Source organism: Chenopodium album, chromosome 10 (assembly GCF_948465745.1).
Source record: "Chenopodium album chromosome 10, dcCheAlbu1.1, whole genome shotgun sequence".
NCBI classification, from domain to species: domain Eukaryota; kingdom Viridiplantae; phylum Streptophyta; class Magnoliopsida; order Caryophyllales; family Amaranthaceae; genus Chenopodium; species Chenopodium album.
The window spans coordinates 17028690-17042828 of NC_137843.1; the positions used below are offsets into that span (position 1 = coordinate 17028690).

General features: G+C 37.8%; 1 protein-coding gene across 1 annotated transcript; it reads left to right on the forward strand.

The window, feature by feature from the left end:
• Positions 1-8523: 8523 nt before the first annotated feature.
• Positions 8524-10049, forward strand: LOC145564951 (uncharacterized). The gene is made up of 2 exons (XM_081625096.1): positions 8524-8599; positions 9652-10049. Exons 1-2 carry the CDS (start codon positions 8524-8526, stop codon positions 10047-10049), a joined length of 474 nt encoding a protein of 157 aa, XP_081481222.1.
• Positions 10050-14139: the final 4090 nt, after the last annotated feature.

The window sequence follows — 14139 nt, forward strand, 5'->3', positions numbered from 1 at the left end:
TTTTTTCAGATTTGGCTCATGGAGCGCTTGCGAATTGTTGAACAGCCGTAAAATTTTGAGGCTCATGGAGTGAGAACATTCCCCGGACGTCGAATTCTCTACAAACACAAGAATGAAGAAGAATGGACGTCGTTTTTCTGTCATGAGGTTGCCAACATACGCTTTGTGATTTCTTGGTGGAACATAAGTAGTATGGTTGGAAATAGTTTTAATTGTCCCTATAGTAGGCTTTTAGGCCTATCTAGTACTACTTACATTTTTCCTTGTAGGATGATGAGATAATACGGAATGAAACAAGTTATCCCCCCTCAGGATTGTGATGCTCCTAATGATGTGATCTTTAAATCTGAACGGATTCCTGGTTGGATGGAATATTGGTCAAGTCTCCCTAGGTGGGTAGTACAAAGTCCTGATGCGAGCATTGTGTTATCCTCCTTCTACAAGGCTTGGATGAATGCGGCGGACAAGGGTGAGCTAAACAAGGCTCGATCACAAAATCAAGCAGCCTCGGCTCGCAATCCACCCAAACCTTTGATGCATTCAGCCACCACTACTCCTCCTAGTGGCCAAAAAAAAGGAGTGAGAAGAAAATTAGACTTCTCATTTCCTAAGGCTCGTTCAAAGGAACCTAAGAGAAAGGCTCCTCCTAAACATGCGCAACAAGGGGTGATGATTAAAGAACCTTCACCAAATACTCGCAAGAAGACCCCAACAATCGCTAAAGGAAAAGGAAAACAAGTTGCAAAGGCCCCAATCCCTAAATTGAAGAACAATGTTTGGGTTAAAAAGAAGAGTGAAGGAGAAAGCTCTAAGGTTGCTGAAACTGCTGCAATGGAAACTACTCCTCCGTCTACTGTGGCAATTGAGGACATAGTAAAACCTTAAAGTGTTACACAATATGCGTTAGTTTAATTTTAATAAAGTGTAATCACTACTACGTTTTTTTTAATTAATCATCTAGTTCAACAATGCCTCTTGTTTGCTTTTTTTGAATTTCGAATGGAAAAAAATGAGCTTTATTATATATATTTTTTTTATATGACCGAATCATAAAGATTGCCTACGTATTCGTATTACGAAATCAGGTCTTTGCGTAGTTCTTTGCAATGTTTGTATTATTATTTTTTTTTTATATTTTTCTTCAACCTCTTATGTAGAAATTGAATGAAAAAATTAATCAAACTTTGTTTAATAATTTAAATCAAAGCTTAATTTTTATTTTTCGAGTATATGTTATTTTTGAAAAACGCCCTCTTTTTTATCGCAAGTAAAAATCGCAATTTTATTCTCGCGCAAAATTCTGGGCTTGTAGTTCGTCATCAGGTGGCGCGCGCAACGTCTAAGGCTGCGCAAGCCTGTCGCCCGCAACTGTTTTAGTTTCGTGCGACACCTGTGCTACGATTGTTAAATTTTTTTTTGCATTATTACCCCCCCCCCCAAGTGAGAAGAGTTTTTCGTGGTGTTCGAAAAAAATCTGAACGCTTGAATGGTATATGTTTTGTTTTTAAATTACCCCCCCAAGTGTTATGAACTTTACCGTGTTATTCGTTAAAATGCGTAACACTTAGAATCTTTTAATTGAATGCTAAAAAATGATTTATTTAATGAATGAGCGAGTTTATCCGGATTTCATATGTAATATTTTTTTAGTCGATCAATGTTTATTAGTTGGCGAATTTCATCACCTGCAATATCCATTAATCTGACAGCTCCTCCTAATAGAATTTCAATTACGCGGTAGGGCCCTATCCAATTAGGTTTGAATTTCCCTCTTGGATCGGTTGGCGTGCCTCTAACCTCTTTTAGAACAAAGTCACCTTCTTTGATATTTCTGGGTCGTACTCTTTTGTTAAAATGTCGTGCAATGCGTCGTTGGTAGAGTTGTACATGATGCAAAGCACTTAATCGTCGTTCATCGAGGAATAACAACTCTTCATACCTCGCTCTTACCTATTCAGCTTCCGGTAGCTTACTTTCGAGTACGATGCGTAGGGATGGTATTTCCAGTTCGACTGGTTGAACTGCGTCCATTCCAAAAACTAAGGAGTATGGAGTTACTCCTATTGATGTTCCTATGGACGTTATATAACCCCATAGAGCAAAGTGTAGCTTATTCGGCCAGTCTTTATAATTTTCTGCCACTTTCTTAATGATGACTGTTATGTTTTTATTTTCCGATTCTACAGCTCCATTCATTTGAGGTCTATATGGGGATGAATGATAGTGTTTTACTTTATAACGAGTTAAGAGGGTCTCGACTTCAGCTTTGAATTGAGATCCCTGATCACTAATTAGTTCGTGTGGAACTCCATATCTACAAAATATGTTTCTATCGAGAAACTTTGCGACATGTTTAGAAGTGATAATCACGTAAGAAGCGGCCTCAATCCACTTAGTAAAGTAATCGATGGCTACTAATACGTACTCGTGCCCTCCTACTCCTGTTGGAGATATTTTTCCAATTCTGTCAATTCCCCAAGTCGAAAAAGGCCAAGGGGAAGTGAGATTATATAGTTCGGATGGTGGAAGGTGTTGTAAGTTAGCGAACATTTGACACTCTGGATATTTTTTAACAATATTGTATGCAATCATGTTCCATGGTGGACCAATAGTACCCTTGTCGTGAAATTATTTAAGCAATCATTTTACCATTCATGTGAGGACCACAAATGCCTTTGTGAGTATTCTCCATAAGGCACGTGGATTCAGGTTGGTCTATACATAATAAACTTTGACCGGTAGGCCCCTTTTTGCATAATTGACCATTTAATAGACCATATTGGGCCGCAAGTGTTCTTAGAGTTCATTGGTCTTTCGAAGAAGTATTTTCAGGATATGTACTATAGGTAATATATTGGAGGATATGATCATACCAAGGATTGTCTCCTTCAATATCATTTATTTCCTCTATTGCGTTGCAATATGCTGGTTCTTCTCTTCTATCAACGCATAATGGCATCATATTTAAATGATCTGGAATGTTGATCATTGAGGCTAATTTTGCTAGAGCGTCGGCAAATTGATTATCATCCCTTGGGAGGTATTTAAAATCAATATGTTCAAAATGCTCGATCAGTGCTCTAGGTGTGCTTGGTATAATATTATTGTGGAGTTCTTTATTTTTCATTTTTTGAGTATATGATTTATAATCAAACTAGAATCTCCATATACCTCTAATTTTTGCACACCTATGCCAGCTGCTGCTTCTAATCCAATAATGCACGCTTCACATTCCGCGGCATTATTAGTAACCTCAAAGTCTAGTTTGACAGAGAGTGGAGTATGTGCTCCCTCTGGACTTATGAGTAACACTCCCACGCCATATCCTTTTTTATTGGATTCACCGTCGAAATACATTATCCATTTGTCATCTTGCGTCATGAGAATCTCTTCATCCGGGAGATGAGCAGTTTCTGCATGACTCGTTTGAATAGGATGTTGGGCCAGAAAATCGGAAATTACTTTTCCTTTAATTGATTTTTCAGGAATATATTTTAATTTAAATTCGGCCAACATCACCAACCACTTGGATATTCTTCCTTGTATAGGTGGTTGTTCAAACAAATACTTTATCGGATTTTGTTGAGAAATCACATAAGTAGTGTGTGGTAACATATAATGTCGTAATTTTTTAGTTGCCCACACTAATGCTAAATTTTTTTTTCCAAGGTGTTATATTTTGTTTCATATTGAATGAATTTTTTACTTATGTAGTATATTGCACGCTCGACTTTTTCTACCTCTTATGCTAGCATGGCACCCGTGGCCCGTGTCTGTAACCGTGATGTATAGCCTAAGAGGTAGTTTGGGTACTGGTGGTGCTAAAATTGGTGGACTTTTGAGACAATCTTTGATTTTCTCAAAGGCCCTTTGGCATTGATTGTCCCATTCATGTTTTTCTTCTTTTTTCAATTTTTTGAATATTGGCTCACAAGTCATAGTCAATTTGTTGATAAACCGACTAATTTATTGTAGTTTGCCAAGAAACCCCCTAATTTTTTTCTGTTTGAGGGGGAGGAATATCAACGATTGCCTTTATTTTAGAGGGATCGATCTCAATACCACGTGTGCTTACTACGTATCCGAGTAACTTACCAGAAGTTACTCCGAAGGCGTATTTTTGTGGATTTAATCGCATTTTATATTCTTTTATGCGAGTGAGAAATTTGCGTAAAGATTTTATGTGTCCCATTCTATCTTTGGACTTTACAATCATATCATCCACATACACTTCTATTTCTTTGCAAGAGAGCCGTAGCCGTTCTTTGGTACGTAGCTCCTGCATTTTTAGACCAAATGGCATGACGGTGTAGCAATATGTACCCCAAGGGGTGATAAAGCATGTCTTTTCTTCATCTTCTTTTGCCATTAGGATTTGGTTGTAACCTGCATATCCATCCATAAAGGATAACATCGCATGTTCAGTCGTGTTATCTACCAGTATATCAATATGAGGTAGAGAAAAATCATCTTTAGGGCTAGCCTTGTTAAGATCCCTAAAGTCGACACACATGCAAACTCGTCCATCCTTTTTAGGGATTGGGACGATGTTCGCTACCCATTCTGGGTAATTACATACGCGAATGAAACCTGCGTCTAATTGCTTTTGTACTTCTTCTTTTATTTTCAAAGCGACATCAGGTTTCATTCGTCGAAATTTTTGTTTTACTTAGAGGTAGGGTTCAAGGGAATGGTATGTTCTGCAATTTCCCTATCTATTCCAGGCATGTCCTCAAGCGAACACGTCTTCGAACTCTTTGAGCGTCGATATAAGAATCGATCACTCTTCCGGATTTAAAGTTAAGCCAATTTTGACTTCTCTTTTGTTTTCATTAGTTCCTATATTGACTATTTCAGTTTCTTCAATTATAGGGTTTCTTTGTTCTCGTTCATTCATTAGTTCAACCAATTTATTAATATTATCATCTTCATTAGATTGATTGTTATAGCATTCAAAAGATTCGAGAGAAGGCATATACTCGGAAATAGAGCTCGTATTATTGAATTCAAAAGAGAGTGCATCAAGAGAAGAATCCTTTTTGGGATCTTCGTCCTTAGAACTAGAAAATAAAGATTCAGTAATAGCCACAAGGCTCAAATTTTCAGCTTCCTTAAAGTCTAAGCTAAACTCATCATCCGATTCTTCGAACATCTTCCCTTCTCCTGTGACGATCTCCAGCTTATCACCCTTATGATTAGTCAACTTGAAAGATTTCCTCCATCCATGCTCGAAGGTTTCATTAGAAGGGGTGATCAACGAGGTTGGGTCATCAAAAGCTTCATCTTGGATGGAATTTTGATTAGTCATGGTAGCAACATGGTTTTGCTCTAATCCAAATAGCAAGTTGAATTCTTGCCTATCATAGCACCCTGGGGTTGGGTGTTTTGATTCAACAATTTCGAGATCGTCATTCAAGAAGTAGCAATCATGAAATATCTCAAATCCAGGCTTCTTGATTCCTCCCAGTATTAATGGTTCTGGAAAGTCATAGCGAGGGTAATCTTCTCCCTCCCTAATGAATTGTCCATTAAGGGTTTGTTGGTAAGATGGGAGCAAAGTGATTATCCCCTTTTTATTGTTGTCTCTACGTGCTTTGTTTTTAGCATCGTGAGACTCTAGTTCTTTCTTGGTTGGTTTGTATCCCAATCCAAAAGAGAGACTTTTCTTTGGGATAGGAAGTAAAAAAGATTTCTTCATTCCTATTCCCAGGCATCCCAGGAAAGTAACTACTCTTAAACAAGATGTTATTTACTATCCGAGTGGAATATGGATCAAGCTTGAATGATTCTTCAAGGCTCTCTTCCATTTCAATTGTGCAGATTGGCTCGGTGGAAAATCCCCACATGACCTCTTCATCATTATCATGGTTTATTTCTAGAAGTGATTGGTCATTTATAGCTATTTTGAGAGGAGAAGCATGTATAGTCATAGGAAGCCCTTGATAGTTCAACCTAATCATTTGATGAAGTGAGGATGGTATTGCACCAAGCTCATGTATCCAAGGACGTCCAAGTAGAAGGTTGAATGTGGGTTTAATATTAATGACATGGAATCAACCATCTTTTGAATTGGGCCTGTGGTGACTGGTAGCTTAACAGTTCCACACACCGATCTCCTCGAGTTGTCATAGGCCCTAATGCTTTGTGTTGTTGAATGAAAATCTTTTTCTGGATTAAGGCCTAGATATTTTGTTGTTCGTAGTGGGCACACATTTACAGCTATCCCATTGTCTACTAAAGTGAGAGGGATATTGTACCCTTTGCACCCCACAGTTAAGTATAATGCATTGTTGTGGGTAGTGTCTTTTGAAGGCAAATCATCATTAATGAAAATGATTGATTTGTCGGATTTCTCGCTAGTAAGCAAGCTAACGAGATCCTGGGGGGTTGTGTCTGTACTTATAGACAAAGCCGTTAGAGCGTTCATAAGAGAATTCCTATGTTCTTTAGAAGTACTTAGGAGTTCCCAAATGCTAACATTTGCCTTGGATTGGCAAAGTTGTTTGACCAATGAATCTTCCACCTCAAGTGGAGGTGGTATTGGGTTTTGTACTTGACCTTGAGTTTGATTTTGTGTGGTTGAAGATCCATTTGGTGGTGCTTGGTAAACTCGCCCAGAACGAGTTAGATGATTTATTTCGTTTGGGTTAGTTGTAGGACTCGTGAACCAACTTTCTTCTAGAGGCTTTGAATGTGCCTCCATTTCAAGATGTTCCATGAGTTGTGCTTGATGCCATTGTTCATCCAAGGAGAGATTTGATAAGTCTTGTGACTTCCCCAAGAAATGATCCCAATCAAGCGTTCCATTTGTCTCATTATGGAGACAAGATGGAGGTGGGACGGCGGCATACTTAGAGACATATAAGTCTTGAAAGTCGTCGTCCCATAACCCACACACTTCATTAGTTTCCCCTATGAGTGTTGTGGTTAGAAGTTTCCCTATAGGTGTGATATAGTCCAAAGGATTGAACGTATCATTTCCCATATCCTCATCAATGTGAAATATCCCTAGTGGGGATACATTGTTGTTAGGTTTAGGCGTGGGAATTCTCCCATCGTCTACTAGATCTTGTACTTTGTGTTTTAAGACATATCAACGTTCAATATCATGCCTAACACCCCTGTGATAAGCACAATAAGCACTACTATCCCATTGAGCGTACCTTTTTTCTGGTGGAGTGGGTGGTGTTGGCCCTGTTGGTATAAGTAGACCTTTTTCGCTCAATTTTTCTAATAATTCTTTATAGCTCACAGGAAATGGTGTAAATTTTCTTTCTTTTGTCCATCTTCTTCGAGGATCATTACTATTATTATATTGCGTAGAGGTCACAAATACATCAATAGAGGATGAAGTATTATCATTCCCCTTTTTGTAATTATTCCTAGGTTGATGATGATAAGGTTTGTTTGCTTTTTCTTTAGCAAGATCATCTTCAATCCTAGTAGCCACATAATAGACCTTTTGAAAAGTGTCTAAACCAAGGTACCGTAGATGCTTGTTGTACTTTTCATGACAATTGTCAGTGAACTTTTGTACTAACTCGAGTTCAGGTGGCCTTTGGGCAAGGTGAGCCGCCTTTTCTCACCATCTACCATAGAAAGCAAGGAAACCTTCATCGTCGCTTTGTTAAGCATTCACTAGTAGAAAAAGCCTCATTTGCGTCGCCATATTTGCGTCACTCATTCTAAAGAACGACGCAAATGTGTATTTTTACTATACTTTAAAGTTATTTGCGTCGCTTGTTATTAAAGAAGCGACGCAAAAAACAAATGTATGTTAGCTTTCTATCATTTGCGTCGCTCTTATTTATTAAAGCGACGCAAATAAGTTTATTATTTGCGTCACTCATTTACTGACAAGCGACGCAAATAAGGCACTGAATAATTTGCGTCACTCTTTTAATAAATGAGCGACGCAAATAACAGATTTTCAGCATTTCAGATTTTGTTATTTGCGTCGCATTTTTATTATGAAGTGACGCAAATAACTCTGCTTTAGGTTACCCATTCTGCGCTTTTGACCTTAGCTTTTCACTTTCACTAATTCACTAAACTGCAAATCCCCAACTTTTCAATTTCGACCCTTCAATCCAACAAATTCGCCCAAAAAACACCCACAAATTCGCCCAAAAAACTGCAAATCCCCAGCAAATTCAACATCCAAAATCGCAATCAAGTTCAACACCCATAATCGGCAGCAAATCCGAGCAATTTCGAGCTAAAATTTAGACCAAAAACCCTAATTAATTCGAACCCTTAAACCCCAGAAAAATTGATTATTTTCGACCAAAAATCCCCCATTTCGAGCAAAAAATGTACTCAATTCCATACGAATTCGAACCGTAGAAACCCCAAAAAATTCAATTAAAAATCCTGCTGAAAAAATTCGAGCAATATCTGATATTTTCGAGTGGAAAAATCGCATAATTTCGCCCCCAAAAACCCGAGGAAGTTCAAGCAAATTACAGCAATGTTGAATTTTTGAATTTTCGAGTGGAAAAATTACTACGTGCTATGTCAGAGATGAATGGAATGATGTGTTCAGGTCGAGCAATGCGTATTGGAGCTGCTGCTAACAAGAAAAACGTTGGTGGAACAGGTATTTACTAACACTGCTCTGTGTGTATTGTAATATGAATGTCAAGAAGTCATTAATTCTGCATGCATGAACTTGTTGCATTTTGTATTGATTCCTCTTTTTGTTGTTTATATTAGTCAGAACATTAAGTTGGTAAGGTTGAAATTATGGTGATTGCTTTTGCTCTATGTTGGTTTGTCATTAAAGTTTTATTTGGGTCTCCTACATTCAGTTGCTCTCTTGAAGATGCGCAGAAATTCAGTTCCAGTGCTTTCCTTTCAGATTTGGGAATTATTTATTCTAAATTGAAAATCTTATAGAACTCCCATTGTCTCAAAGCAGGGTGTCAAGAGGCTCTACCATTTAGGGGCCTGGGACTGATTTCAGCTGAAATGGTTACCCCCTTAATACGTTGCCTTGTGTAGGTCAGTAATGTCATAAATTTTCCATTTACAGCAGTTTCCAGTGCTAAAAGTTATTCTTCCATTCAGTTAAGTTCAATTTCATTTCAGTTTCGAAAAATATTTCTAGTGAGGCAAGTTTTTTTGGGTGTCATGACTCATGATGTTGATCTTGATGTTGCTAGTATTCATTCACTGAATTAGTTTGGCTATATGCTCTTCTGTTGTTGCGAATTGTATGGCCGTTTGGACTAGCTATTGTAAAGGATATGATGACTCCATTTGAACAATAATGTTTCTGAACTTATTATTCAATAGAAAAGAAAATGAACTGTTTTGTGAGTAATCTAATAATTTTCTTATGTGATTGATTTGGAGATTTTGAACATATAGATCCCTTAATGTGACATTGTATTACATAGTTCAATTTGCTGTATGCTGTCAGAGTTCATTGATGTTCATATATATCTGATTTTGGATCAGAGATTTAGAGTTTATTTCACTGATGTTAAACTACTGCATGTCTACATCAAATTGTAAGTTCATAAGTATTCATTGAATAGCAGTTTATATGTAGTATGGGTTACAGGGCTTTATTATCTTCATACTCGATGGAAATAAATTACTTTAATTTGGTTATGCAATCATCCTCTGTGTCTTCTTGAATAGCAGATGTAAAGAGGCTAATAGGCTGGAAATCGAATGACGAAGCTCTACTGAAAGACATGAAGCGCTGGCCATTTAAAGTCAATGCTGAAGAAATAAAACCCAAGATTGTGGTGACATACAAGGGTGAAGAGAAGTCATTTGTAGCAGAAGAGATTTCTGCTATGATCCTCTGCAGAATGAAAGAATTTGCAGAGGCCTATCTTGGCACTTCTGTGAAGGATGTTGTTGTTACTGTTCCAGCTTACTTCAATAATCTACAGCGTCAGGCAACTAAGGATGCTGGAACAATTGCTGGGCTGAATGTGATGCGCATTATCAATGAACCAACGGCTGCTGCCATTGCTTACGGCCTTCACAGGATGACAATCTTTAGTGTTTATGCCTCTGCTGTAAATCTTTAGTGGATGCTAATTTTGGTGAAGATGATATTAATGAAATTCTTCTAGTTGGTGGTTCAAGCAGGATTCCGATGGTTGAGCTGCTGTTACAAGGTTTTTTCTGTGGGAAGGAGCTTTGCAAAAGCATTAATCCTGAAGAGGCTGTTGCCTATGGTGCTGCCGCCCAGGCTGCACTCCTGAGTGGTACAGATCACATGAGTTTTTCGGTTGTTGATGTCACTCCATACTCTCTTGGTATTGAGTATTGTTACGATCCTGAAGACAAGGGTGTTGTTATCCCGAGAAACACTCCAATCCCAACAAGGACGCGCAAAAGCTACTTTGTACTACAGAGGACAACCAATGCACACCTTCATTATTGTCAGTAAGTGTCAGCATGTCTTCTTCGTAGAGGTTTTTGGGTTTCTATGGAACAAGTTTGATACTTTTTGATGAATCACCTATTAAGCATTTTAAGTGTTTCCAAAACTATGGCTGTTGATGTTTTGCTGTTGCAACTTTAAAGTCGCAGTTCTGTAGCCCCTTTGTTTCCAGTGTGTTTGTTTGAATCTTATAGAACTTTCTTTACTTCTTATGCCCAGTTTTCTGGCATCTTAAAAAGTTCTCGGGAACTTTTTTGTTAAAAATCTTATTGCGTTTGTTTATTGTGCAGTGATCCAGCTACGCTAAGCGCCTAAGCGGGATAAGTTGATTGCCAGGGGGCGTTTATTTCACCTGAGGCTGCTCTTCTGGAGCTATAGTCCTCTCTGAAATCGCTGAATGTAGTATACACTGATTCTGCTGGTCAAATTTTCTTTTTCTTTTTTTTTTGGATTTTGCTCAAAGCTGCTTGTATGTAGCTTGCTTTTGGTGCGGCTCGCGTTATGTTCTTGAGATTTGTCATACATGGATATGGCTTGTGAGTTTTGATCATATCATGTGGTATTTTAAAATTAGATCTATTTTTGATTTTATATTTATATGTGCTGCCTCTAATTTATGGTAGTATAGTAAAGACCTTTAGCTAAGATTTTTTTACTACTAGAGAAGTAAAAAAGTAACGGTTTTCCTTAACATATGAGTTGGGCACATGTTTACATTATTATATTATAATTAAAAAAAAAAAATTCACCTCATTTGCGTCACTCATTAAACAAACAAGCGACGCAAATAACAAAATAAGTTTATCAGAAAAGTCATTTGCGTCGCTCTTTTATAAAGGAGTGACGCAAATGACTTAAAATAAGTTTATCAGAAAAGTCATTTGCGTCGCTCTTTTATAAAGGAGTGACGCAAATGACTTAAAATAAGTTTATCAGAAAAGTCATTTGCGTCGCTCTTTTATAAAGGAGTGACGCAAATGACTTAAAATAAGTTTATCAGAAAAGTCATTTGCGTCGCTCTATTATAAAGGAGTGACGCAAATGACTTAAAATAAGTTTATCAGAAAAGTCATTTGCGTCGCTCTTTTATAAAGGAGTGACGCAAATGTCAAAAAATAAGTTTTTAAAAAAAGTCATTTGCGTCGCTTGTTTATAAAGGAGCGACGCAAATGACTCTTATTTGCGTCGCCCCTAGGAGCGACGCAAATGACTTAAAAGTCATTTGCGTCGCGAGCAGTTGCGTCGCTCATAGAAGCGACGCAAATACACTATAAATGAGCGACGCAAATGAGGCTTTTTCTACTAGTGATTTCAAGTTCACGTAGAGTCGATTTGAACTCTACGTTACTCTCATATTGGGTAATGAAAGCCGAAACTACATCTTCCCATGTTGTTTTGAATTTTGGATCTAGCCCATAGTACCACTCTCTCGCGGTTGGGTCTAGAGATAAAGGGAAAGTCAAAGCATAAAGCTTAGGATCAACTCCCTTTAATGCCATGGTGCCAGTAAAACACATTAAGTGGTTTTGTGGATTATTGATCACCTTAAATATTGGCAAGTCCGTAGCTACGAACTTTTCCTGTAAAGCAAGTCCTGGGGGAGGAGCAAACTTTTCTACGTCGAAATACTTGTTCCCCATGGTAGAACGAAGAAAAAGCTTCTCCAACGACTTTTCTTTGACGGATAATTGTTCCATCTTTTGTTGCAAGGCTAGAGTCTCGGCATTTTTCTTTTCAGCCTTTTCAAGTTTCTTAATTCTTCTTTTCTCGGCCTCTTGAGCCTTTTCTTCTCTCAAGCGAGCAATCTCTTCTTGGAGTTGCTCAACGGTTTACATTGTTGTTGGAGTAGGACTAGTTGTCGAGGGAAGATGGTTTGAAAGGGGTGGATTGTTTGATGGTAAATGTAGAATGCGAGCGCCCGGAAGTCTTCGTTCCCAGCTTGAAATTAAAACCGGACCTAAAAGAAGTACGAAAGGATAAGTAAATCGATACGCTTGTTTTAGAAAAAGAAGGAGAAAGAACGCAAAATATATTCGAATGGATAATATCACCTTTAAACAATTCTTCAATGAAGATATTGTTTGTACGAGCCAATTTGTTTTCGCAAAAATCAAAATGGCTCGTAACAGTAGGCGCGCATCTGAATCACTTGCGCTGGCTGGGGTCGCGCAACTCATTGAGCTGCGCACGCCACCTGCTCGTAAAATTTTTTTTTTTTAATTCGAGCGTTTTTTTAAAAAAAATTTGCCATCATTTTTTTTTCGATTTTTTTTATGTTACCCTTCGAATATGACTCAAAATTACGCAGCGACAACTTTGTAATTGGAAACCTAAACCAAACTAAAAGAAAAAAGAAAGCTATCCTAACACGTCGCATATAGTCACGTAATAACATAAGCATACCATACACATAATATCATTCTAAGGTCAAAGGCTTGGGTGTCTAAGGGTACCATATTTTAAGAAACGATGAACAAATCAATCACTCAACGTGTTGACTCATGACATCGCTCTCTCAACATTTTGTTGACGATATGGGTGGGATGATTGTTATTGATTTCGGGATAGAAGCCTGGTGTTGGCAGCCCCTAGTCAATGAGCCAATCCCCAAAGGTTAAAGTGTGCTATGATTATGCATGATGCAATATTGCTTGTTCGGTTTTTACTTTTGTGCAAAAGGAAGAAATTATGCGTTCAAGTCTCGCTCTCTAACTAGAGATTATCCAAGTTAATTCCTGTTACAACCCATAGGCAACCTAGTGTTGGAAACCTTGGACCATAACTAAGAATTAATCTTGTAACCTCTAAGTCCCCAGTGGAGTCGCCACTGTAAGGAGGGTGATCCCATCGTAGGGGGTCCTTCCTTAGATGCCCATGGCCATTTAAAAGCTCGGGACTTTAAACTTGTTAGAGTGTATTAGGATTTGAATTCCTAACTGTTTGGGGGACCTTGAATTAGAATTGATTCTATCGTCACGCTTTTTTGTAAGAAACAAGTAGGAGTCTCCAATGAGTTTTGCGAAAACCCATAAACCTCGTTCATGTCTTTCTCCCATGTGGAGTTCATGGGATATTTAGCACAAATCATAAGTTTACCCATGCCCAAATTGGTCTACATAAACCAGAAATGAGTTCGGGGGCGATGGTACTAAAATAATGTTCCCTTTAAAGGAGAATCGTTATTCTAGCCCTAGTGCGGCCTCTACTAGCTCTTCCTTTTTTACAATTTCATCACCAAACAATATATGCAACGTGATACCTAAAACTAAGTTAGTTGATTTTATTTACAAGCATTAATCACGTAGGAATTACATTGCAAAGTCGTTATTCTTTATTTTAATTCAAATTCGTGAAAGGAGCAAAAGTAAACAAGATTCGCCTTGGCTTAGGTGATCAATCAATCAATTAATTATTCAATTCTAATCTTATTTAACACAAGATACTATGTGGAATCGATTAATTAAATGTCCTTTTAAAGTGGTCAAAGTTGATTAAAGTTCTTTTAAACAAGAAAAGTAAATGTGATTTATCTAAGTGCTCGGGAATTTACCACATCTCTTTGCTAGATTTCCGTTTAGAACACTTATGGACTCCTTCTTGTTCGGGAACCTCCACCGTAGTAACAAAATATCAAAAGGGGTGAGTGTTTAGGACAAGAGGGTTTGGTAGCACAAGTTCACAAGAGTTTTTTCCAGGATTTAGGTTAATTTCTGTGTGTTTAAGACTCGTAT

Excerpts from the sequence above, each read along its gene's own strand:
- LOC145564951 (XM_081625096.1), top strand. The coding sequence starts at position 8,524 with ATGAATGGAATGATGTGTTCAGGTCGAGCAATGCGTATTGGAGCTGCT. Across the intron at positions 8,600-9,651 it reads GAAAAACGTTGGTGGAACAG|ATGTAAAGAGGCTAATAGGC; the intron begins GTATTTACTAAC and ends CTTGAATAGCAG.